At 47.5% G+C, this 26,729-nt stretch overlaps 1 protein-coding gene across 4 annotated transcripts; it reads right to left on the bottom strand.

The window, feature by feature from the left end:
* Nucleotides 1-3,447: 3,447 nt before the first annotated feature.
* LOC139238076 (zinc finger protein 239-like) lies at nt 3,448-13,975 on the bottom strand. Of its 4 annotated transcripts, XM_070867437.1 has the most exons (4): nt 13,893-13,975; nt 12,634-12,720; nt 7,622-7,656; nt 3,448-4,254 (listed from the first exon to the last, which is right to left on the bottom strand). In XM_070867437.1, the coding sequence occupies exon 4, from the start codon at nt 4,145-4,147 to the stop codon at nt 3,626-3,628; it is 522 nt and encodes a 173-aa protein (XP_070723538.1). In that variant the 5' UTR covers nt 4,148-4,254; nt 7,622-7,656; nt 12,634-12,720; nt 13,893-13,975; the 3' UTR covers nt 3,448-3,625. The 4 variants fall into 4 exon arrangements, with proteins under 4 accessions (XP_070723538.1, XP_070723536.1, XP_070723537.1 ...); XM_070867435.1 differs by lacking the exon at nt 7,622-7,656; XM_070867436.1 differs by lacking the exon at nt 7,622-7,656 and having other exon boundaries at nt 13,436-13,965.
* Nucleotides 13,976-26,729: the final 12,754 nt, after the last annotated feature.

The following is a 26,729-nucleotide window of genomic DNA, read 5'->3' as shown; positions in this document are numbered from 1 at the left end:
GTAATACCCACCTCCTGTATGGCTCAGAGACATGGACTATGTACAGTAGGTATCTCACCCCCAGCACCCAGCTCATGGTCGACAGGGCTTTAGTAATACCCACCCTCCTGTATGGCTCAGAGACATGGACTATGTACAGTAGGTATATCACCCCCAGCACCCAGCTCATGGTCTACAGGGCTGTAGTAATACCCAGCCTCCTGTATGGCTCAGAGATATGGACCATGTACAGTAGGTATCTCACCCCCAGCACCCAGCTCATGGTCTACAGGGCTGTAGTAATACCCACCTCCTGTATGGCTCAGAGACATGGACTATGTACAGTAGGTATCTCACCCCCAGCACCCAGCTCATGGTCTACAGGGCTGTCGTAATACCCAGCCTCCTGTATGGCTCAGAGACATGGACCATGTACAGTAGGTATCTCACCCCCAGCACCCAGCTCATGGTCTACAGGGCTGTAGTAATACCCACGCTCCTGTATGGCTCAGAGACATGGACTATGTACAGTAGGTATATCACCCCCAGCACCCAGCTCATGGTCGACAGGGCTGTAGAAATACCCACCCTCCTGTATAGCTCAGAGACATAGACTATGTACAGTAGGTATCTCACCCCCAGCACCCAGCTCATGGTCTACAGGGCTGTAGTAATACCCACCTCCTGTATGGCTCAGAGACATGGACTATGTACAGTATGTATCTCACCCCCAGCACCCAGCTCATGGTCTCCAGGGCTGTCGTAATACCCACCCTCCTGTATGGCTCAGAGACATGGACTATGTACAGTAGGTATCTCACCCTCAGCACCCAGCTCATGGTCTACAGGGCTGTAGTAATACCCACCTCCTGTATGGCTCAGAGACATGGACTATGTACAGTAGGTATCTCACCCCCAGCACCCAGCTCATGGTCGACAGGGCTGTAGTAATACCCACCCTCCTGTATGGCTCAGAGACATGGACTATGTACAGTAGGTATATCACCCCCAGCACCCAGCTCATGGTCTACAGGGCTGTAGTAATACCCAGCCTCCTGTATGGCTCAGAGACATGGACCATGTACAGTAGGTATCTCACCCCCAGCACGCAGCTCATGGTCTACAGGGCTGTAGTAATACCCACCCTCCTGTATGGCTCAGAGACATGGAGAATGTACAGTAGACACCTCAAGTCGCTGGAGAAATACCACCAACGATGTCTCCGCAATATCCTGCAAATTCCTTGGGAGGACAGACACACCAACGTTAGCGTCCTCGACCCGGCCAACATCCCCAGCATTGAAGCACTGACCACATTTGATCACTTCGCTGGGCAGGCCACGTTGTCAGCATGCCAGACATGAGACTCCCAAAGCAAACACTCCACTCGGAACTCCTTCACAGCAAATGAGCCAAAGGTGTGGCAGAGGAAACGTTACAAGGACACCCGCAAAGTCTCCCTGATAAAGTGCAACATCCCCATCGACACCTGGGAGTCCCTGGCTAAAGACCGCCCTAAGCGGAGGAAGATCATCCGGGAGGGCGCTGAGCACCTCGAGTTTCATCGCTGAGAGTATGCAGAAATCAACCGCAGGCATCAGAAAGAATGTGCGGCAAACCTGTCCCACCCACCCCTTCCCTCAACGACTATCTGTCCCACCTGTGACAGGGACTGTGGCTCTCGTTTTGGACTGTTCAGCCACCTAAGGACTCATTTTTAGAGTAGAAACATGTCTTCCTCGATCCGAGGGACTGCCTACGATGATGATGATGACCCAGAACTGCACACAATACTCAAGTTGAGGCCGAACCAGAGTTTTATGCAGGTTCAGCATAATATCCACACTTCTGTACTCTATACCTCTGTTCATGAAGCCGAGGGTCCCTTAAGTTTTTGTAACCACTTTCTCAACCAGTGCTGCCACCTTCAGTGATTGGTGCACACATATACTCCTGGGTCTCTCTGTTCACGCACCCCTTTAGTTTATATTTACTCTCCTCTTTCTTCCTCCCAAAATGTATCACTTTTGAACTTTTCTGCATTAAATTTCATCTGCCACATCTTCCCATTCCACCAGCCTGTCTATGTCTTTCTGAAGTCTATCACCATCCTCCTCACTGTTCACTGTACTTCCAAGTTTTGTGTGAGCTGTAGATTTGGAAATTGTGTCCTGTACACCCAAGTCTAGGTCATGAATATAGATTAAAAAAAAGCAGTGGCCCCAATACCGACCTCTGGGGAACACCACTTCCTCCAGTCTGAAAAACAATGTTCACCACTACTCTGTGTGTGTCACTTAGCCACTTTCATATCCATGCTGCCACTGTCCCTGTTATTCCATGGGCTTCGATTTTGCTGATATTGGTAACACGCCTGGGATCAGTAAACACAAAACCCAGTCTGTTAATCACTTTCAGCTCCTGGACTTAGCATGTGTCCCACAGCATCTCTTCTCCCTTCATTATGTGAATAGGGCATCACGCCTGTAAACCTGGTTTAAGTTTATATCCACTCAGCAAATCTATTTAAGAAAAGCCTGTAGGCCAATGAGACACTGTTAAGGTGCCAGTGTGCTACTGGTTTGAGTGACATTTTGCCTGTAATGAACTCCGTATCTTGGTCTCCGTATTTAAGGAAGGATATACCTGCATTGGAGGCAGTTCAGAGAAGGTTCACGAGGTTGATTCCGGAGATGAGGGGATTTACTTATGAAGATAGCTTGAATAGGCTGGGCCTAAGCACATTGGAGTTCAGAAGAATGAGAGGTGATTTTATCGAAACATAAGATAATGAGGTGGCTTGACAAGGTGGATTCAGAGAGGATATTTCCATTTATATGGGAAACTAAAACTAGGGGACATAGTCTTAAAATAAGGGGCCACCCAATTAAAACTGAGATAAGGAATTTCTTCTCTGAGGGTGGTAAATCCATGGAATTCTCTGCCCAGGAGAGCTATGGAGGCTGGGTCTTTGAATATATTTAAGGCGGAGATAGAGAGATGTTTGAGCGATAAGTGAGCAAAGGCTTATGGGCAGTGGGCAGGGAAGTGGAACTGAGTCCATGATCAGATCAGCCATGACCTTATTGAATGGCGGAGCAGGCCCGAGGGGCCAAATGGCCTACTCCAGCTCCTATTTCTTATGTTCTCATGTTCTAATTGAACATTTCTCCCAGGGTAACCTTGTCTGAAATGAAATATGTGTCTTTTAATAAGCCTCAGGTCCTTGCTCATGTCTGCTGCAGATTCCGGAGTTGATGGGATTGACTTATGACGATAGGTTGAGTAGGTTGGGCCTATACACATTGGAGTTCAGAAGAATGAGGTGATCTCAGTGTGTCCCTGAAGGACTGTGTCCAGGCTGAAGTTCTGTTCCCCCCTGTAAGATCCTCCCCATAGATTGTCCTTTCTCAACTCCAGCCAGGTGATGCTAAACCCTCAGGTGGGAAAGACAAAAAACCACAGCAATGTGTTTAAAGCAACACTAATTTATATGTCTGTATCCCAAATATTAAACCCCTTTCCAGTTACAGGATTTATTAACATCAGCGTTACAGGAGTTATAAACCCCAACTATCAAAATGAAGTCAATGCAGTCCAGAATGCGATTAACAGCAGAATCCAACCCCTGCGTTCACTTGTGAACTCACTGGTGTGTCAGCAGGTTGGATGATGTAGTGAATCCCTTCCCACAGTCGGAGCAGGTGAACGGCCTCTCCCCAGTGTGAACTCGATGGTGTGTCAGCAGGTCGGATGATGTAGTGAATCCCTTCCCACAGTCGGAGCAGGTGAACGGCCTCTCCCCAGTGTGAACTCGCTGGTGTGTCAGCAGGTTGGATGATGTAGTGAATCCCTTCCCACAGTCGGAGCAGGTGAACGGCCTCTCCCCAGTGTGAACTCGATGGTGTGTCAGTAGGTGGGATGATGTAGTGAATCCCTTCCCACAGTCGGAGCAGGTGAATGGTCTCTCCCCAGTGTGAACTCGCCGATGTGTTTCCAGCTGGGATGGGTAGTTGAAACGTTTCTCACAATCCCCATATTTACACAGTTTCTCCCCAGTGTGACTGCACTTGTGTCTCTCCAGGTTGGATGATTGACTGAAGCCTTGTCCACACACAGAGCACGTGTACCGTTTCTCCCCACTGCGAAAGGTGCCTTCTGCTTCCATGGTCAAAAGCTGATGATATTCCAGTCCCGATGTAGCGAGTGACTGTCAGATCTTGAGGTGATGTTTGGTTTGAGCTTCCAGTCGACAAATCCTCCCCTTTTAACACCCTGTAAAGTGAATTTCAAACAGGAAAAGTGAGTGTGAGAGAGAACCCACAAAAACACAAAGGCTGGTTGTGAAATGGAGCTTAATGAATCTGGTCATTTGTGGGGCCGGCACTAGAAAAAAGTGACCATGAAAGCTGCCGGATTGTCATAAAAACACATCTGGGTCAGTACTGTCCTTCAGGAAAGAACCCGGGGACCGAGAGCCACACTCGGTGTTGCCCGGGGACGGAGAGCCACACTCGGTGTTGCCCGGGGACCGAGAGCCACACTCGGTGTTGCCCGGGGACCGAGAGCCACACTCGGTGTTGCCCGGGGACTGAGAGCCACACTCGGTGTTGCCAGGGGACCGAGTGCCGCACTCGGTGTTGCCCGGGGACCGAGAGCCACACTCGGTGTTGCCCGGGGACCGAGAGCCGCACTCGGTGTTGCCCGGGGACCGAGAGCCGCACTCGGTGTTGCCCGGGGACCGAGAGCCACACTCGGTGTTGCCCGGGGACCGAGAGCCGCACTCGGTGTTGCCCGGGGACCAAGAGCCACACTTGGTGTTGCCCGGGGCCCCGAGAGCCACACTCGGTGTTGCCCGGGGACTATGAACCGCACTCGGTGTTGCCCGGGGACCGAGAGCTGCACTCGGTGTTGCCCGGGGACCGAGAGCCACACTTGGTGTTGCCCGGGGCCCCGAGAGCCACACTCGGTGTTGCTCGGGGACTGAGAACCGCACTCGGTGTTGCCCGGGGACAGAGAGCCACACTCGGTGTTGCCCGGGGACCGAGAGCCACACTCGGTGTTGCCCGGCGACCGAGAGCCGCACTCGGTGTTGCCCGGGGACCGAGAGCCGCACTCGGTGTTGCCCGGGGACTGAGAGCCGCACTCGGTGTTGCCCGGGGACAGAGAGCCGCACTCGGTGTTGCCCGGGGACCGAGAGCCATACTCGGTGTTGCCCGGGGACCGAGAGCCACACTCGGTGTTGCCCGGGGACTGAGAGCCACACTCGGTGTTGCCCGGGGCCCCGAGAGCCGCACTCGGTGTTGCCCGGGGACTGAGAGCCACACTCGGTGTTGCCCGGGGACCGAGAGCCACACTCGATGTTGCCCGGGGACCGAGAGCCACACTCGGTGTTGCCCGGGGACTGAGAGCCACACTCGGTGTTGCCCGGGGACTGAGAGCCACACTCGGTGTTGCCCGGGGACTGAGAGCCACACTTGGTGTTGCCCGGGGACTGAGAGCCGCACTCGGTGTCGCCCGGGGACTGAGAGCCGCACTCGGTGTTGCTCGGGGACTGAGAGCCACACTCGGTGTTGCCCGGGGACCGAGAGCCACACTCGGTGTTGCCCGGGGCCCCGAGAGCCGCACTTGGTGTTGCCCAGGGACTGAGAGCCAGACTCGGTGTTGCCCGGGGACTGAGAGCCGCACTCGGTGTTGCCCGGGGACTGAGAGCCACACTAGGTGTTGCCCGGGGACTGAGAGCCGCACTCGGTGTTGCCCGGGGACTGAGAGCCACACTAGGTGTTGCCCGGGGACTGAGAGCCGCACTCGGTGTTGCCCGGGGACCGAGAGCCACACTCGGTGTTGCCCGGGGACCGAGAGCCGCACTCGGTGTTGCCCGGGGACCGAGAGCCGCACTCGGTGTTGCCCGGGGACTGAGAGCCACACTCGGTGTTGCCCGGGGACTGAGAGCCACACTCGGTGTTGCCAGGGGACCGAGAGCCACACTCGGTGTTGCCCGGGGACTGAGAGCCACACTCGGTGTTGCCCGGGGCCCCGAGAGCCGCACTTGGTGTTGCCCGGGGACTGAGAGCCACGCTCGGTTAAAAAGGAGGCAGATAAAAAGCAGGAAACTATAGACCAGTTAGCCTAACATCTGTGGTTGGGAAAATGTTGAAGAGTTCATTCTTAAAGAATCATTAGCACGCCATTTGGAAAAGCATAATTTGGTCAGGCAGAGTCAGCATGGATTTATGAAGGGGAAGTTAAGTTTGACAAATTTGCTGGAATTCTTTGAGCATGTAATGAACAGGGTGGATAAAGTGGGTGTGGTGTATTTGGACTCCCAGAAGGCATTTGACAAGGTGCCATATAAAAGATTGCTGCACAAGATAAAAGTTCACGGGCTGGGGGTAATATATTAGCATGGATCGAGGTTTGGCTAACTAACAGACAACAGAGAGGTTGGGTGAATAGTTCATTCTTGGGTTGGCAATCAGTAACTAGTGGGGTGCCGCAGGGATCAGTGCTGGGACCCCAACTATTTACAATCGATATTAACGACTTGGAAGAAGGGACCGACTGTAAAGTAGCCAAGTTTGCTGGCGATATAGAGATGGGAGGAAAAGCAATGTGTGAGGAGGACACAAATAATCTGCAAAAGGACACAGAAAGGCTAAGTGAGTGGGCAAAAATTTGGCAGATGGAGTATAATGTTGGAAAGTGTGAGGTCATGCATTATGGCAGAAAAAAAATCAAAGAGCAAGTTATTATTTAAATGGAGAAAGATTGCAAAGTGCTGCAGTACAGCGGGACCTGGGGGTACTTGTGCATGAAACACAAAAGGTTAGTATGCAGGTACAGCAGGTGATCAGGAAGGCCAACTGAATCTTGGCCTTTATTGCAAAGGGGTTGGAGTATAAAAAGAGGGAAGTCTTGCTACAGTTATACAAGTTACTGGTGAGACCACACCTTGAATACTGCGTGCAGTTTTGGTTTCCATATTTATAAAAGGATATACTTGCTTTGGAGGAAGTTGAGAGAAGGTTCACTAGGTTGATTCCGGAGATGAGGGGGTTGACTTATGAGAAAAGATTGAGGAGGTTGGGCCTCTACTCATTGAATTCAGAAGAACGAATGAGAGGTGATTTATCAAAACGTATAAGATAATGAGGGGGCTTGATAAGGTGGTAGCAGAGAGGATGTTTTCACTGATCGGGGAGACTACAACTAGGGGGCATAATCTTAGAATAAGGGGCCCCCATTTAAAACTGAGATGAGGAGGAATTTCTTCTCTCAGAGGGTTGTGAACCTGTGGAATTCGCTGCCTCAGAGACTGTGGAAGCTGGGACATTGAATATATTTAAGGCAGAGATAGACATTGTCTTAACTGATAAGGGAATAAGGGGTTATGGGGAGCGGGCAGGGAAGTGGTCCTGAGTCCATAATCGGATCAGCCATGATCGTATTAAATGGTGGAGCAGGCTCGAGGGGCCGTATGCCTACTCCTGCTCCTATTTCTTATGTTCTTATTTTCTTATATAGTGGGTGTCTGGTATGGGAGTGTGGATTTGATTCTGTATCTGTCCATCTCTGGTATGTGGATGAGGGTTTTACTCTGTATGTTAGTTTCTGATACGAGAGCGTGCATTTTATCCAGTACCTGTCAATTTCTGGTAATTGTCTGTGGGTTTCATTCTGTAACAAAAAGGGCCACATTACAACAATAAGAGTGTTTAAAAAAAACAAGCCTGAAAGCTCTGAGTCTCAAAGCGAGAAGCATTCGTAATAAGATGGACGAATTAACTGCACAGATAGCTGTTAACGGATATGATGTAATTGGGATTACTGAGACATGGCTCCAGGGTAACCAAGGCTGGGAACATAACATCCAGGGGTATTCAATATTCAGGAAGGATAGCCAGAAAGGAAAAGGAGGTGGGGTAGTGTTAATGGTTAAAGAGGAGGTTAATGCAATAGTAAGGTAGGACATTAGCTGGGATAATGTGGAATCTATATGGGTAGAGCTGCGAAACACCAAAGTGCAGAAAACATTAGTTGGGGTTATGTACAGACCACTAAACAGTAGTAGGGAGGTTGGGGATGGCATCAAACAGGAAATTAGGGATCGTGCAATAAGGGTACAGCAGTTATCATGGGTAACCTTAACCTCGATATTGATTGGGCTAACCAAACTTAGCAATACTGTGGAGGAGGTTTTTCTGGAGTGCCTCAGGGATGATTTTCTAGACCAATATGTTGAGGAACCAACTGGAGAGCAGGCCATCCTAGACTGGGTCTTGTGTAACGAGAGAGGATTAATTAGCAATCTGGTCATGCGTGGCCCCTTGGGGAAGAGTGACCATAATATGGTAGAATTCTTCATTAAGCTGGAGAGTGACCCAGTTAACTCAGAGACTAGGGTCCTGAACTTAAAGGAAACTTCAATGGTATGAGACGTGATTTGGCTGGGATAAACTGGTGAATGATACTTAAAGGGTTGACGGTGGATAGGCAATGGCAGACATTTAAAGATCACATGGATGAATTACAACTATGGTACATCCCTGTCTGGCATAAAAATAAAACCGAAAAGGTGGCTCAACCGTGGCTAACAAGAGAAATTAGGGGTAGTGTTAAATCCAAGGAAGAGGCATATAAATTGGCCAGAAAAAGCAGCAAACCTGAGGACTGGGAGAAATTTAGAATTCAGCAGAGGAGGACAAAGGGTCTAATTAGGAGGGGGAAAATAGAGTATGAGAATAAGCTTGCAGGGAACATAAAAACTGACTGCAAAAGCTTCTATAGATATGTGAAGAGAAAAAGATTGATGAAGACAAACATGGTCCCTTGCAGTCAGAATCAGGTGAATTCATAATAGGTAACAAGGAAATGACAGACCAATTGAACAAATACTTTGGTTCTGTCTTCACGAAGGAAGACACGAATAACCTCCCAAAATTACTAGGGGACTGAGGGTCTAACAGGAAGGAGGAACTGAGGGAAATCCTTATTAGTCAGGAAATGGTTGTTGGGAAACTGATGGAACTGAAGGCCGATAAATCCCCAGGGCCTGATAGTCTGCATCCCAGAGTAGTTAAAGAAATGGCCCTAGAAATAGAAGATGCATTGGTGGTCATTTTCCTGAATTTCATGGACTATGGATCAGAACCTATGGATTGGAGGGTAGCTAATGTAACCCCTCTTTTTAAAAAAAGGAGGGGGAGAGAAAACAGGGAATTATAGACCGGTTTGCCTGACATCGGTGAGGGGAAAATGCTGGAATCAATTATTAAAGATGTAATAGCAGAGCATTTGGAAAGCAGTGACAGGATCGGTCCAAGTCAGCATGGATTTATGAAAGGGAATTCATGCTTGACAAATCTTCGAGAGTGTTTTGAGGATGTAACTAGTAGAGTGGATAAGGGAGAACCAGTGGATGTGGTGTATTTGGAATTTCAAAAGACTTTTGACAAGGTCCCACACAAGAGATTAGTGTGTAAAATTAAAGCACATGGTATTGGGGGTAATGTATTGACGTGGATAGAGAACCGGTTGGCAGACAGGAAGCAAAGAGTAGGAATAAACGGGTCTTTTTCAGAATGGCAGGCAGTGACTAGTGGGGTGCTGCAAGGTTCAGTGCATTGATCCCAACTATTTACAATATATATTAATGATTTAGACGATGGAATTGAAGGTAATATCTCCAAGTTTGCAGATGACACTAAGCTGGGTGGCAGTGTGAGCTGTGAGTAGGATGCTAAGAGGCTGCAGAGTGACTTGGACAGGTTAGGTGAATGGGCAATTGCATGGCAGATGCAGTATAATGTGGATTATTGTGAGGTTATCCACTTTGGTGGCAAAAACAGGAAGGCAGATTATCTGAATGGTGAGAGATTAGTAAAATGGGAGGTGCAAATAGACCTGGGTGTCATGGTACATCAAGTCACTGAAGGTAGGCATGCAGGTCCAGCAGGCAGTAAAGAAAGCAACTGGCATGCTGGCCTTCATAGCGAGGGGGTTTGAGTATAGGAGCAGGGAGGTGTTACTGCAGTTGTACAGGGCCTTGGTGAGGCCACACCTTGAGTATTGTGTGCAGTGTTGGTCTATTAATCTGAGCAAGGACTTGCTTGCTATTGAGGGAGTGCAGCGAAGGTTCACCAGACTAATTCCCGGGATGGCAGGACTGACATATGAAGAAAGACTGGATCAGCTAGGCTTACACTCACTGGAATTTAGAAGAATGAGAGGGGATCTCATAGAAACATATAAAATGACGGGACTGGACAGGTTAGAGGCAGGAAGAATGTTCCTGATGTTGGGGAAGTCCAGAATCAGGGTCACAGTCTAAGGATAAGGGATAAGCCATATCGGACTGAAATGAGGAGAAACTTTTTCACCCAGAGAGTGGTAAACCTGTGCAATTCTCTACCACAGAAAGTTGTGGAGTCCAGTTCGTTGGATATATTCAAGAGGGAGTTAGATGTGGCCCTTACGGCTAAGGGGATCAGGGGGTATAGAGAGAAAGCGGGAGTGAGGTACTGAAGTTGCATGATCAGATTGAATGGTGGTGCAGGCTCGAAGGGCCGAATGGCCTACTCCTGCACCTATTTTCGATGTTTCTTTCCATTCTTGGTGTGTGAGTGTGTTCTGCGCTGTATCTGTCCATTTCTGTTATGTGAACGTTAGCTCCACTCCATACCCGTCATTCTCCAGTATGTTAGTATTGTTTTACTGTGTACCACCAATTCCTGAGAGAGTATTGGTTTTACTTTCGAACTCTCAATTTGTGTTATGGAGGTGAGTTTTCTGCTGAATCTGTCGGTCTCTGGTAAATGAGTCTGAGTTTTACTCTGTATCTATCTGTCTCTGGTATGTGAGTGTGGGCCTTTATCTGTATCTCTCCATTTCTGTTATGGGAGCCTGGGTTTTATTCTGTACCTGTCAAGTTCTGATCTGTGATTGTGGGCCTTACTCTATAGCTGCCAGTTTCTGTTTAATTGTGAGTGGACTTTCCTTTGTACCTGTTAGTTTCTGGAATGAAAGAGAGATCTTTACCCTGTACCTGTCAATTACTGGTTCGTGAGTCTGGGCATGTCACTGTATGTCAATTTATGTTAAGGGAATATGGATTTTAAGATGTCAGCCTCTGATATGTGAGTATGGGTTTTATACTGTATCTCTCAGTCCCTGATATGTGAGTATGGGTTTTATACTGTATCACTCAGTCTCTGATATGTGAGTATGGGTTTTATACTGTATCTCTCAGTCTCTGATATGTGAGTATGGGTTTTATACTGTATCTCTCAGTCTCTGATATGTGAGTGGGGGTTTTATACTGTATCACTCAGTCTCTGATATGTGAGTATGGGTTTTATACTGTATCACTCAGTCTCTGATATGTGAGTGTGGGTTTTATACCGTATCTCTCAGTCTCTGATATGTGAGTGTGGGTTTTATAACGTATCTCTCAGTCTCTGATATGTGAGTATGGGTTTTATACTGTATCTCTCAGTCTCTGATATATGAGTGTGGGTTTTATACTGTATCTCTCAGTCTCTGATATGTGAGTGTGGGTTTTATACTGTATCTCTCAGTCTCTGATATGTGAGTATGGGTTTTATACTGTATCTCTCAGTCTCTGATATGTGAGTGTGGGTTTTATACTGTATCTCTCAGTCTCTGATATGTGAGTGTGGGTTTTATACTGTATCTCTTAGTCTCTGATATGTGAGTGTGGGTTTTATACTGTATCTCTCAGTCTCTGATATGTGAGTATGGGTTTTATACTGTATCTCTCAGTCTCTCATATGAGTGTGGGTTTTATACTGTATCACTCAGTCTCTGATATGCAAGTGTGTGTATTTTTCTGTAATTGTCAGGTTTTGGTGTGTGTTGAGGTTTAATCTGTGCCTCTCAGTTTCTGCTGCGGTAGTCTGAGTTTAATCTGTATTTTCCAGTCTCTGGTATGTGAACGTGAGAATCAATTTTAATTTTTACCTGTATTTCTCTGATATGTGAGTGAAGATTTTGCGTTCTCCATGTCATTGTTCAGATGTGTGGGTGTGGGTTTTACTCTGCTCCTATCAGTTTCTGCGATGCAAGTAACAATTTTACTTACTGCCTTTCAGTTTTCCGATATGTGCACATGGGATTTACACTTTACCTGTCACTCTCTGGTATGTAAGTGGGGATTTTATTCTGTTACTGTCACTTTCATATATGTGGGTGTGTGTTGTATACTGTATCTGTCAGTCTGTGGTACGGGAATGTGGGTTTTATTCTGCACCTGTCATCTTCTGGTATGTTTTGGGGTTAAATACTGAATCTGTCAGATTCTGAAACATGAATATGGCTTTTGCTCTGTACCCATCAGCTTCTGATATGCGAGTGTGGTTTATACTTTCTGTTTGACATTTTTTCTGATAGATGATTGTGTTTTATTCTCTACCTGCCAGTTTCTGGCAAGTGAGTGTGTGTGGTTAATGTACCTGTCAGTGTGATCTGTTTCAATGGTGAAACAGCATGTGATTCTACTGCTCCATGTGGCTGTAAGATTCAAAATTTAACTCTGCCACTTCGGATCACTGTGGGACTGACAGCTTCTGCTGCCTGTGACAATAGGATTGAGGCCAGTTCTGTGTCTCTGCGCTCTGTGAGTGATAATCTACTTACTGTGCGTGAGAAGGAGTTGCCTGCACTGTTCCTTGTATTCTGGGTGGAGGAAAGATCTCATTTGTTCTGGCTGGTTGAAGAATTTTGCTTTGAGAATAATAATACGAGAACATTATTAGTTCTAAGATATGGATGCGGGGGACAATACGATGTATCTGAGGGAGTGACAATGTATCTCTCGATCATCAGCAACACGGTTCTGGAGAACTCAGTTCACCGAAACAATATAACCCGTCTTTAAAATATCTTCTCCCACTCTCCTCTCCTGGTACCTGCAATAGATGCACTTTGTGAAACTCCTCACATCCTCACTGTCAGGCTGTGTTTCCACTGCTCACTGTCCAAGAACAACAGACACGGTGAGATTGGAACTGAATCAGGAACACTCACTACTGATTTGGGGAAAGAAAGCAGCAATGATTTGAAAGAGCGACTGGTTTACTTTCTCTGTTACCTTACACTGTCCACACACAGCCCGAGAATGGCCTCCCCCTTCCCCCACTCACACCATGTCCCGGAACTAGTTCCTGCTCCACTCTGCCTCTTACACACAGCCCCCGAGGGAACTAAACCAGGAACGTTCACTCCTGGTGTGGAGAGAGAAAGCAGCAGGTTATAAATAGCGGATTCTGACCATTCTGTCTCCCTTACCCTGGACACACGCTGTCCACACACAGCCTGAGAATGGCCTCTCCCTTCCCCCACTCACTGACACTGGTTCTTGGTCCACTCTGCCCCTTACACACAGCCCCCGACTCCCCCTGAACTCCCCCCGGACTCAATGCTGATCTCTGAGCCTTACCCCGGGGTCGTGGTGTCTCCAATCCCGGCTGTTTTAAACCATCTTCTTCCGCTCACTGAGTGAATGGTGATCCCAGGCAGGGCTGGGGCAGGGGAGGGTGCATGTGCTATTCTGCCCTCTGGGAATGACACAGGGGGTGGGGCTGAACCGCGCATGCGCAGCTCTCTGTATTAATTCAATCTGTAAAATCCAATTTCCTTTTATCAGAATCTGAGCAAAGGAACTCAGCTGTTACTTTACCAAGATGGCCGCGCATGCGCTTTGCTGCTCACTGAACCAAGATGGCGGAGGACTGACCCTGCCTTCCTGTACAAAGATGGCCGCCGTTACCCGGGGCCTGTGACCGGGAGAAAGCCTCGAGGCTGCAGCCGCCGATATTCCGGTTGTTATTCCGGGCTTCCGGCGGGCACCGGTTGTTTATGAAGCCTCCCCGGCTCCCCGCTGGTCCTTTACTCACCTCCGCCCCGCGGAGATGGACTGTTTTGCGGAACAGATGTTCACCATGTCCTTTCCGCCATTACACGCACCGCGCATGCTCCAAACACAGCTCGGTCTCGCACCTGCGCACTGGGCCCCTGTAGTCTGGGCTCGGCACGTCCTCCGTCGCGGGGAATGCTGGGTAAATAGGAATGGAACGTCATGACTGGGACAGGAATTACTGGGCCCCCATTGGGCACTGAACATGTTCATTCTGGCACTCAGTCATTGTTCCTGCTGCTCTGTATAACCCTGTCCCTGAGCTGGAGAGTAATGTTCTGTCTCAGTATTGTTTCAAACACCCTGTGTCCAATATTTCATTTCTCCATAAAAATAGACTCATTAATGTTCCCTTCACTTCCATTTTGGTCCTTTTCTTACTCTAGATTGTTTCACTTCTCACGTAATTCATCTTTTCCCACATCAAATCCCAAACTTGTTTCATTTGAGTATCCGGCTTGTGGATGTCTCAGACTGAACCGGCGTGTCTCACTTTACACTCATTTAACATTCCTTTCAACCAACCCTTGAAAGAACTATCTTTCGTAAGACTGTAAATCTGTTATTTTCTGTATTTAACGATTGTTGAATGCGGTTAATAGATCTTCACACATACTGCATGTGATCAACTTTGAAATGTTCTGACCTTTGTAATTGCCTTTGCTTATTTTGATGGGTTAGTTGATTACAATTACTTGTTACTAACATACCTTGCAGTATTTCTTGCATCAAAATAATTGTTTAAATAATTCCTTTAACAGCTCTTTAGCTTCCCCACTGATCTCGTGTTTCCTCTTGTGTGGGAATCGAGAACTAGGTGGCAAAGCCTGAGCATAAGGGGGCGCCCATTTAAAATGAAATGAAGAGGAATTTCTTCTCTCGGAGGGTCGTGAATCTTTGAAATTTTCTACCCCAGAGAGCAGTGGAGTCTGGGTCATTGAAAATATTTAAGTTGCAGATAGAGTGATTTTTGAAAGATGGTGGAGTCAAGGTTTATGGGGAAAGGGCAGGGAAGTGGAATTGAGGCCAAGATCAGATCAGCCAAGATCTTATTGAATGGCGGGGTGGGCTCAAGGGGTCAGATGGCCCACTGCTAATCCTAGTTCAGATGTTCTTAGCCTTGGTAACCGGGCTGGGTTTAGATGAAGGTTTAGTGGTTGTGGTTTGTGGTTATTTGTTAGGATTGGGATTAGTGATTGGGATAGTCAATGGGATATTTGGCTTAGGATATAATTATGAACTTAGAAAGAACTATTGCCAATATAAGTGTTACTGGACATGCCCTTTTCCATTTCAAATTTTTAACCTCACAGTGCCGAGTCACAAAACAGCCTCACAATGTGTTCATTCAAGGAACCTTCTTTTCAGTGCAAGCCTCATTTACTCGCTCCTTTCTATCAACAGCACATCGTAATCTCGACATTTCTCATGGAAAAATAAATGAGTGACATTAGATTTGGGTATTTTGGGCCAATAACAGATGGATACAGTTGTTGCGCTGGTTACATCTAATCATCAGCCTGCCTGAAAAGGACTTCTGACAATAATCTGTCACCAGGCCTCACCAGTCACCGTCTGATTCCCGCATCGTCTCTTCATTCATTAACCACCTTTCCCCCTAAGTAGAGCTGCTTTCACCGGCATAACCATTCCCCATACTGAAGCACTCTAATTCCCGAGCAGAGCAAAAACACCGGCATGGACTGGTTAGACCGAATGGCTCATTTCTGTGTAATTATGTAGTCTTAGTGTAAGGGGTCCCTGGATTTGATGTCTCATTGTAAGGGGTCCCTGGATTTGGTATCTCAGTGTAAGGGGTCCCTGGATTTGATGCCTCAGTGTCAGGGCTCCCTGGATTTGGTGCCTCAGTGTAACTGATCCCTGGATTTGATGTCTCATTGTAAGGGGTCCCTGGATTTGATGCCTCAGTGTAAGTGGTCCCTGGATTTGATGCCTCAGTGTAAGGGCTCCCTGGATTTGGTGCCTCAGTGTAACTGTTCCCTGGATTTTGTGCCTCAGTGTAAGGGGTCCCTGGATTTGATGTCTCAGTGTAAGATCTCCCTGGATTTGGTGCCTCAGTGTAAGGGGTCCCTGGATTTGATGTCTCAGTGTAAGGGGTCCCTGGATTTGATGCCTCAGTGTAAGTGGGCCCTGGATTTGATGTCTCAGTGTAAGATCTCCCTGGATTTGGTGCCTCAGTGTAAGGGGTCCCTGGATTTGATGTCTCAGTGTAAGGGGTCCCTGGATTTGAAATCTCAGTGTAAGGGGTCCCTGGATTTGATGTCTCATTGTAAGGGGTCCCTGGATTTGGTGTCTCAGTGTAAGGGGTTCCTGGATTTGATGCCTCAGTGTAAGGGCTCCCTGGATTTGGTGCCTCAGTGTAACTGGTCCCTGGATTTGATGTCTCATTGTAAGGGGTGCCTGGATTTGATGCCTCAGTGTAAGTGGTCCCTGGATTTGATGCCTCAGTGTAAGGGCTCCCTGGATGTGGTGCCTCAGTGTAACTGGTCCCTGGATTTGGTGCCTCAGTGTAAGGGGTCCCTGGATTTGATGCCTCAGTGTAAGTGGGCCCTGGATTTGATGTCTCAGTGTAAGATCTCCCTGGATTTGGTGCCTCAGTGTAAGGGGTCCCTGGATTTGATGTCTCAGTGTAAGAGGTCCCTGGATTTGAAATCTCAGTGTAAGGGGTCCCTGGATTTGATGTCTCAGTGTAAGGGGTCCCTGGATTTGGTGTCTCAGTGTAAGGGGTCCCTGGATTTGATGTCTCAGTGTAAGGGGTCCCTGGATTTGATGCAACAGTGTAAGGGGTCCCTGGATTTGGTGCCTCAGTGTAAGGGCTCCATGGATTTGATGTCTCATTGTAAGGGGTCCCTGGATTTGGTGCCTCAGTGTAAGGGGTCCCTGGATTTGAAGTCTCAGTGTAAGGGGACCATGGATTTGATGCCTCAGTGTAACGGGTCCCTGGATTTGATGCCTCAGTGTAAGGGGTCCCTGGATTTGGTGCCTCATTGTAAGGGGTCCCTGGATTTGATGGCTCAGTGTAAGGGTTCCCTGGATTTGGTGTCTCAGTGTTAGGGTCCATGGATTTGGTGCCTCAGTGTAAGGGGTCCCTGGATTTGATGCCTCAGTTTAAGGGGTCCCTAGATTTGGTGCCTCATTGTAAGGGGTCCCTGGATTTGAAGTCTTAATGTAAGGGGACCCTCGATTTGATGCCTCAGTGTAAGGAGTCCCTGGATTTGATGTCTCAGTGTAAGGGGTCCATGGATTTGGTGCCTCAGTGTTACTGGTCGCTAGATTTGATGCCTCAGTGTAAGGGATCCATGGATTTGATGCCTCAGTGTAAGTGGTCCCTGGATTTGATGCCTCAGTGTAAGGGGTCCCTGGATTTAATGCCTCAGTGTAAGGGGACCCTAGATTTGATGTATCAGTGTAAGGGCTCCCTGGATTTGATGTCTCAGTGTAAAGGGTCCCTGAATTAGATGTCTCAGTGTAATGGGGTCCCTGGATTTGATGCCTCAGTGTAAGGGGTCCCTGGATTTGATGACTCAGTGTAAGGGGTCCCTGGATTTGGTGCCTCAGTGTAAAGGGTCCCTGGATTTGGTGTCTCAGTGTAAGGGGTCCCTGGATTTGGTGTCTCAGTGTAAGGGGTCCCTGGATTTGGTGTCTCAGTGTAAGGGATCCCTGGATTTGATGCCTCAGTGTAAGGGGTCCCTGGATTTGATGCCGCAGTGTAAGTGGTCCCTGGATTTGATGTCTCAGTGTAAGGGGTCCCTGGATTTGATGTCTCAGTGTAAGGGGTCCCTGGATTTGATGTCTCTGTGTAAGGGGTCCGTGGATTTGATGTCTCATTGTGAGAGGTCTCTGGATTTGATGTCTCAGTGGAAGGGGTCCCTGGATTTGATGTCTCATTGTAAGGGGTCCCTGGATTTGATGTCTCAGTGTCAGGGGTCCGTGGATTTGATGTCTCATTGTGAGGGGTCCCTGGATTTGATGCCTCAGTATAAGTGGTCACTGGATTTGGTGCCTCAGTGTAAGGGTTCCCTGTATTTGGTGCCTCAGTGTAAGGGGTCCCTGGATTTGATGCCTCATTGTAAGGGGTCCCTAGATTTGGTGTCTCAGTGGAAGGGGTCCCTGGATTTGGTGCATCAGTGTAAAAGGTTCCCTGGATTTGGTGCCTCAGTGTAAGGGCTCCCTGGATTTGATGTCTCAGTGTAAGGGCCCCTGGATTTGATGTCTCAGTGTAAGGGCTCCCTGGATTTGATGTTTCAGTGTAAGGGGTCCCTGAATTAGATGTCTCAGTGTAATGGGGTCCCTGGATTTGGTGCCTCAGTGTAAGGGGTCCCTGGATTTGATGCCTCAGTGTAAGGGGTCCCTGGATTTGGTGCCTCGGTGTAAAGGGTCCCTGGATTTGGTGTCTCAGTGTAAGGGGTCCCTGGATTTGGTGTCTCAGTGTAAGGGGACCATGGATTTGATGCCTCAGTGTAAGGGGTCCCTGGATTTGATGCCTCAGTGTAAGGGGTCCCTGGATTTGGTGCCTCATTGTAACGGGTCCCTGGATTTGATGTCACAATGTAAGGGGACCATGGATTTGATGCCTCAGTGTAAAGGGTCCCTGTATTTGGTGTCTCAGTGTAAGGGGTCCCTGGCTTTGGTGCCTCATTGTAAGGGGTCCCTGGATTTGATGCCTCAGTGTAAGGGGTCCCTGGATTTGGTGTCTCAGTGTTAGGGTCCATGGATTTGGTGCCTCAGTGTAAGGGGTCCCTGGATTTGATGCCTCAGTTTAAGGGTTCCCTAGATTTGGTGCCTCATTGTAAGGGGTCCCTGGATTTGAAGTCTTAATGTAAGGGGACCCTCGATTAAATGCCTCAGTGTAAGGAGTCCCTGTATTTGATGTCTCAGTGTAAGGGGTCCATGGATTTGGTGCCTCAGTGTTAGTGGTCCCTAGATTTGATGCCTCAGTTTAAGGGATCCATGGATTTGATGCCTCAGTGTAAGTGGTCCCTGGATTTGATGCCTCAGTGTAAGGGGACCCTGGATTTGATGCCTCAGTGTAAGGGGTCCCTAGATTTGGTGTATCAGTGTAAGGGCTTCCTGGATTTGATGTCTCAGTGTAAAGGGTCCCTGAATTAGATGTCTCAGTGTAATGGGGTCCCTGGATTTGATGCCTCAGTGTAAGGGGTTCCTGGATTTGATGCCTCAGTGTTAGGGGTCCCTGGATTTGGTGCCTCATTGTAAAGGGTCCCTGGATTTGGTGTCTCAGTGTAAGGGGTCCCTGGATTTGGTGTCTCAGTGTCAGGGATCACTGGATTTGATGCCTCAGTGTTAAGGGATCCCTGGATTTGATGCCGCAGTGTAAGTGGTCCCTGGATTTGATGTCTCAGTGTAAGGGGTCCCTGGATTTGATGTCTCAGTGTAAGGGGTCCCTGGATTTGATGTCTCTGTGTAAGGGGTCCGTGGATTTGATGTCTCATTGTGAGTGGTCTCTGAATTTGATGTCTCAGTGTAAGGGGTCCCTGGATTTGATGTCTCATTGTAAGGGGTCCCTGGATTTGATGTCTCAGTGTAAGGGGTCCGTGGATTTGATGTCTCATTGTGAGGGGTCCCTGGATTTGATGCCTCAGTGTAAGTGGTCCCTGGATTTGGTGCCTCAGTGTAAGGGTTCCCTGTATTTGGTGCATCAGTGTAAGGGGTCCCTGGATTTGATGCCTCATTGTAAGGGGTCATTAGATTTGGTGTCTCAGTGGAAGGGGTCCCTGGATTTGGTGCATCAGTGTAAAAAGTTCCCTGGATTTGGTGCCTCAGTGTAAGGGCTCCCTGGATTTGATGTCTCAGTGTAAGGGCCCCTGGATTTGATGTCTCAGTGTAAGGGCTCCCTGGATTTGATGTCTCAGTGTAAGGGGTCCCTGGATTTGATGCCTCAGTGTATGGGGTCCCTGGAATTGATGCCTCAGTGTAAGAGGTCACTAGATTTGGTGCCTCAGTGTAAGGGGTCCCTGGATTTGGTGCCTCAGTGCAAGGGTTCCCTGGATTTTGTGTCTCAATGTAAGGGGTCCCTGGATTTGGTGCCTCAGTGTAAAGGTTCCCTCGATTTGGTGCCTCAGTTAAAGGGGTTCCTGGATTTGATGCCTCAGTGTAAAGGGTCCCTGGATTTGGTGCCTCAGTCTAAAGGTTCCCTGGATTTGAGGCCTCAGTAGTAAGTGGCCTCTGGATTTGATGTCTCAGTGTAAGGGGTCCCTGGATTTGATGTCTCAGTGTAAGGGCTGCCTTGATTTGGTGCCTCAGTGTAAGGGGTCCCTGGATTTGGTGTCTCAGTGTAAGGGGTCATTTTATTTCGTGACTCAGTGTAAGGGGTCCCTAGATTTGGTGCCTCAGTGTAAGGGGTCCCTGGATTTGGTGTCTCAGTGTAAGGGGTCCCCGGATTTGATGCCTCAGTGGAAGGTGTCCCTGGATTTGGTGTCTCAGTGTAAGGGGTCCCTAGATTTGATGCCTCAGTGTAAGTGGTCCCTGGATTTGAAGCCTCAGTGTAAGGGGTCCCTGGATTTGGTGCCTCAGTGTAAGGGTTTCCTGTATTTGGTGCCTCACTGTAAGGGGTCCCTGGATTTGATGCCTCAGTGTAATGGGTCCCTAGATTTGGTGTCTCAGTGTAAGGGGTTCATGGATTCGGTGCCTCAGAGCAAGGTGGTCCCTGGATTTGGTGTCTCATTGTAAGGGGTCCCTGGGTTTGGTGCCTCAGTGTAAAGGTTCCCTGGATTTGGTGCCTCAGATTAAGGGGTCCCTGGATTTTGTCTCTCAGTGTAAGGGATCCCTGGATTTGATGCCTCAGTGTAAAGGTTCCTTGGATTTGATGCCTCAGCCTAAGGGGTCCCTGGATTTTGTGCCTCGGTGTCAAGGTTCCCTGGATTTGATGCCTCAGTGTAAGGGGTCCCTGGATTTGGTGTCTCAGTGTGAGCGGTCCCTGAATTTGGTGCCTCAGTGTAAGGGGTCCCTGGATTTGATTCCTCAATGTAAGTGCTCCCTGGATTTGGTGCCTCAGTGTAAGGGGTCTATGGATTTGATGCCACAGTTCCTGTGGTCCCTGGATTTGGTGTCACAATGTAAGGGAATCTTGGATTTGTTGTCAACAGCACCTCGTCATTGGGACTGATGACAAACCTGCAGCCCAGCACAGAAAAATATTTAAAATCTATTCCCAATTAACACTACCCATACTAATTCACCAGAAACAGCCCAGTGCCTGCAAGGAACTGCTGCCCCGCATTTCGCTTCAGTGGAACACAGTGCAAAACATTTTAAAAGAAAAATAAACCCATCATAGTTCAACAAAGGCAATTAATGGGCAGTAAATCCCACTGATTCATACACCTCCTTCACCCCTACTCTCCAACTCCCCCTCGCCAACTAATCTTTCACCCCTACTTACCAAACCCCTCACCCCAACTCCTCTATCACCCCATTTCTTTCAAACCTTCACCCCAACTCCTCTTTCACCCTACTCTCCAAACCCACCTCCTCCAACTCCTCTTTCATCCCTACAGTTTCATTTTCAACATCACTTACACAAGTCATCTACACTGGAGGTAAATCTAGGATCTTCTGTGTGATGGTGAGGTGATCACTGGACAATAAAGTGCAGAGACTGATGGATGGCTGCTCATTACCCTCGGTGATAGTTAATCCCCTTTCCCACTGAATACTCTGGACAGACGGGCACCTTGGTAACGGAATGGTCATTGTGACATCACTTTCTATCCAATAGCACACAAGACAATGCGTCATCAATAAATGGTAAATGAATTAAACACTCTTCAATTACATTGTAAATAATAGGAAATAAAATGCTGGAAAATAACTGGTGCAGATAATAGCTTATCTCTATCAAACATTAAGAATGATGTGTTTTATTTACACACACACACAGCAACGACTCTGTGTGCATTCTTTTCAGTTGTTCGACTTAACCTGATGCAATTTTATTTCTTCGGACTTTAGGAACCCGCGGGAAGCCATCAGGCGGTGTTTGCTGTTTCAGTATCTCAAGAGATAACGCGCCGTTGCTCCTCCCACTGCCCGGGGGAATCGGGTAGCTATTTAAACGGACAGGGACTCTCTTTTCTCTGCCTATTTAAACTTAAAGGAACAGTCCAGTTCATCTCAGAGTGTTGGCGGACTTCACGAACCGAGCTACCATTACCATTCGCTCCCTTCTGTACTGTGCTGTGATTGTAAAGCTGTCTATTTCAGTGAATTGAGCCTTTCTAAAATGTCACATTGTTTTTATAATCCATTTGACTTGCTTGTCTTATTTGTCAAAATTTCAGAATTGTGCAGTTTGACAAAGGTTTTATTTAAAGGTAGAGTAAAATTTGTTTCAAAATATTCTTTCTAACCCTCGCTCAGCTCCCAAATTTTAGAATACTCGGCAATACTGACTGGGAAGTTGCCAAGTTCGGACCTTGATCTGGGCTGTTAGTTGATCTCAGCCAAGGCAGCAATTCACGGGTTATAGTTGTCCTCAGTACCACTGCGCTAAATATGAGTAAAATTTAGCCACTGCAATTGCTCTTTTTACTGATCCAGTATGTGTCGCGTGTGTCTTTCTGCTGGATCTGACAGCAGCTGCTTGTGCTGTGAAAGAGGTCAAATGCAATCGAGCCCCGTGCAGGCAGAACAGAAAAAGTACATTTATTTTGGAAGTTAAAAAGTTGGTATTAGATATAAATAAACATATATTTATATATACAAAGTCAGTCAGTCAGTCATGTCTTGTCTTGTCTTGTCTCGTCTTTTCTTGATTTTATTTTATTTGATTTGAATTTGAAAATAACGGTGGAGGATGTCATCATGTCACACAGCCCACACGCAAGCCCTCGATAAAATCGTTATATTTCTAACTTGTGTATTTTCCCTTCTTTTAGATGTGGAATAGCAAAATCCCACAGCAGATTCTTCTACCGTCCGAGAGTCCACGAAGGAGTGTTCAATCAAATCAGTACGGTTTCAAGCTGCATGTAATGCATTTTTCTCACATGACAGTAAGATCGCACAGCACGTTTGCACACACTCTGGCTTACACAAACACACAAACAAACTAAAATTCCTGCACCCTCTAAAGGCAGTTTTTGAAATTTGAAATGTGAACTCCGGGACAGACAGCACATCGCTTTTAAACAGACACAGAATGATGCGGGTCTGATAGCACACCATTTTAAACAGACTGAGAATGATCCCGGACAGACAGCACATCCCCTTAAAAGGGACACGGAAACAGAATGAATAAAAACAGATAAATATGTAAAACTCAGCAGGTCGTGCAGAATCTGTGGATGAAGAACCCGGTTTCACGTTCTGTCGGATAATCATTCCGATATTTTAGGAAACATTTCAAGATTACAAATTTTTTTCAACAAAAATAGCGCCTGGAAATAATACGCAGCGAGAAAGGTCAAATGGGAATGTCTGTGATACAGTGGAACGCAGGAGTGATTAAATAATAAATGGCACAATGGAGAAGGCAAAGTGGGTGGTAATCGGGTAATAAGGTTACAAAGGATGGTCCAAAGGAGGTGTTAGTGGGAATAGCAGAACCATTACTAGACAATAGGAGCGGTGCTTATCACCCGATACGTTGAACCTAATGTTGAGGCCAGAAGACTATAACATGCCGACAATATTAGGTGTCAACGCCTTTTCATCAGACCAGGTAGCTTGGCCAGCCCGGATTGATTTCCTGTCCGCTCTGAATCCGTCAACCAAGAGACTAATTCAAAAGCTAGCTTCTCACATCTTTTCAGCTCTAGAGAAACAAGACGCCTTCATATTCATGGCAGAGGTGGAGATTGACGCTGAAGGTATGCGTATCCCCACTGAGCAGAGCTGATGCGTACAGACAGGAGGATATACTGATCAATTATTGGCCGGAACTAAACACGGGTTTAGGTTATCCAGCGAGTCACAAAGCCGAGTACCTCTGAGATACTTTAAATTTACTCAGTTGTGTGAGTTTCACTTTGCTCTGGGATTTGGACGCTGTGGGAACAATCGGCGCAAAATTACACGTTTTAATGTGAAATATGTCTGTTTTCTCACATGTCAAGCGGCTGTGAGAAGCGGAACTTTGAATAAAAAATGCCGGGGCTCGTTCAGGATTTGGCCCGAGAACTCTCGCATTTCAAATGTGATAATTCCTAAGCGAGAATCATAGCCCGAGACCAAGAGCCGCCGACAGTGAAAAGCGCAGCTCTCAGATTCTGACGGTAGTGAGAAAATATGTTAGGCCCATCGTGCTTGTGCTGTCCCTCAGAGACCTATCTAATTAGTCCCCCTCTCCGCAGTCCTACAAATGTTATCCTTTGACGAATATATTATTAATTTGAGACATAACATGAGCAAAGTGCAGCATCCTTGTCAGTGAAAGGGAAACTCGGCGATGAGGTTAATGTGATTGACAAAGTGACCAGGGGAGTCAAAGCTGAACACAAATACGACGAGGATGGGATTCGAACCCATGCCTGCAGAACAAAATTGATTAGTAGTCCATTGCCTTAAGTTCTCGGCCACCTGGTCTCGTATTCAGCCAAGCGTCAGCCTTTCAATCTTCTGCTTTTTGTAACCCAACAGAAATAATATGCAAGAAAGTCCACTTCACAGCTTGCTGCGCCCGTGCATGCAGATCGACAATGATGAACACGTGCCATTAGATTCCTAAAGCAAACAGCCTGCATTTACTTCAGGTGAGTGACTCGAAGTGATGGTTGGTTTCTCGGCAGAATCACAACAACGAATATAAAATTTCAGGCAGCGAGTTAATTGACCGCGGCAAGATACGACTCTGTAATGTTTTGATAAGTTCGCGGTTATAATCGAAGTCAGACGCTGTATCCATTAGACCACGCGGCCGCTGCCCCCATCACCCAATGTGTTGTTGTGTATATTGCGAGCAAAATCAAGGAGTGGATTGAGGAAAAGATGAGCATATTTCGAGTAAATGACCAGATGCACTGCGATCTGGGTGCGCACCCGGCAGAGGAAACCCCAATATAAATTGGAACACAACAGTTTAACAATTCGGTCATTGCAGCTGAAATCATACTCCTTCTCAAACAATACAGGATGACCCGGGTTTATGAGAAAATCCGTTTTAAAGGGAAAGATTATGAACCGGAACTGACAACCAGCCCTTTTAAAGAGATACAGAATGATCGGGGACTGCAAGGACATCGCTTTTACCCAGATGCAGAATCACCCTTGACTGACCGCAGTTCCCTTTTAAATGAATAAAGTGAGATTTCTATCATCACTGAAGGCAATTGTGCAGTGGGGCTCAGGACCACGCGGGGCAGAGACAGTTATTGAAGCCACAGGTGGTAGACAGACAGGAAGGATGGAGGGAGGGACGTAAAACCAGCCCAGACTGACAGCCAATTTACAAATATATATATATTTAACATTTTAACAAAATAAATACATTTAAATTTAATTTAAAAAAAATTGAATTTCATTTGTTTTAAATAAATAAAGAATTGATTCATAATCTAGATATTTTTTGTTTGAACGAAGGCTGTGTGACTGGAAGAATTCCATTGGAAATGAGAGGGTGCCTCTTATCAACAAAGGCAGACACTGATATGGAGATTCAGCATCGCCTCCAGTGCTCCAGTGCAGCCTTCGGCTGCCTGCGGAAAAGACTGTTTGAAGACCAGGCCCTCAAATCTACCACCAAACTCATGGTCTACAGGGCTGTAATAATACCCGCCCTCCTGTATGGGTCTGAGGCATGGACGATGTGCAGAAGGCTCCTCAAGCTGCTGGAGATATATCACCAACGATGTCTCCGCAAGATCCTGCAAATCTCCTGGGAGGACAGGCGCATCAACATCAGTGTCCTCGACCAGGGTAACATCCCCAGTATTGAAGCACTGTCCACACTCGATCAGCTTCGCTGGGCAGGCCACATAGCACGCATGCCAGATGTGAGACTCTCTAAGCAATGCTTCATGCGGAGCTTCTTCATGGTAAACGAGCCAAAGGAGGACAGCGTAAACGTTATAAGGACACCCTCAAAGCCTCGCTGGTAAAGTGCGACATCACCACTGACACCTGTGAGACCCTGGCCGCAGATCGCCCAAGGTGGAGAAAATCCATCCGGGAGGGCGTTGAGCTCTTTGAGGTCACGGCAAATGAGCCAAAGGCGGACAGAGGAAACGTTACAAAGACAAGCTCAAAGCCTCCCTGATGAAGTGTGACATCCCCACTGTGACCTGGGAGTCGTTGGCCACAGATCGCCCTAAGTGGAGGAAGTGCCTGCGGGAGTGTGCTGAGCTCCTCGAGTATCGTCGCCGAGAGCATGCAGAAATCAGGTGCAGGCCGCGGAAGGAGCTGCGGCAAACCAGGCTCCCTGCCCATCCTTTCCCTCAACGACGGTCTGTCTGACCTGTGACAGAGACTGTGGTTCCCGTATTGAACTGTACAGCCATCTAAGAACACATGCTAAGAGTGGAAGCAAGTCTTCCTCGATTCCGAGGGACTGCCTATGATGATGAATTAGGGGGAGAGTTAGGCGAGCTGTGAGGATAAATGTCTTTACCCAGGGCGTCATGGTGGTCGGGAACTCAATGCCTCAATGCGGCAGAAATCCTCACACATTTTAAAAATACTTGAATGCCACTTAAATTGCTGTAACCCATAGGATGGACTTAGAGCTGGGAAGTGGGAATTAGGCTGGAAAGCCCTTGATCGGCCTCCTCGGGCACTATTGGCTGAAATGGCCTCCTTCCATGCTGTACATTTTTGCATTTCCTACACTAAACAAAGTGATCAC

The sequence above is a fragment of the Pristiophorus japonicus genome, chromosome 25 (assembly GCF_044704955.1).
Source record: "Pristiophorus japonicus isolate sPriJap1 chromosome 25, sPriJap1.hap1, whole genome shotgun sequence".
Classification (NCBI taxonomy): domain Eukaryota; kingdom Metazoa; phylum Chordata; class Chondrichthyes; family Pristiophoridae; genus Pristiophorus; species Pristiophorus japonicus.
The sequence above is the reverse complement of the archived record's forward strand: the minus strand, read 5'-3'. Positions and strand labels throughout refer to the sequence as shown.

Excerpts from the sequence above, each read along its gene's own strand:
- LOC139238076 (XM_070867437.1), bottom strand. The coding sequence starts at position 4,147 with ATGGAAGCAGAAGGCACCTTTCGCAGTGGGGAGAAACGGTACACGTGC.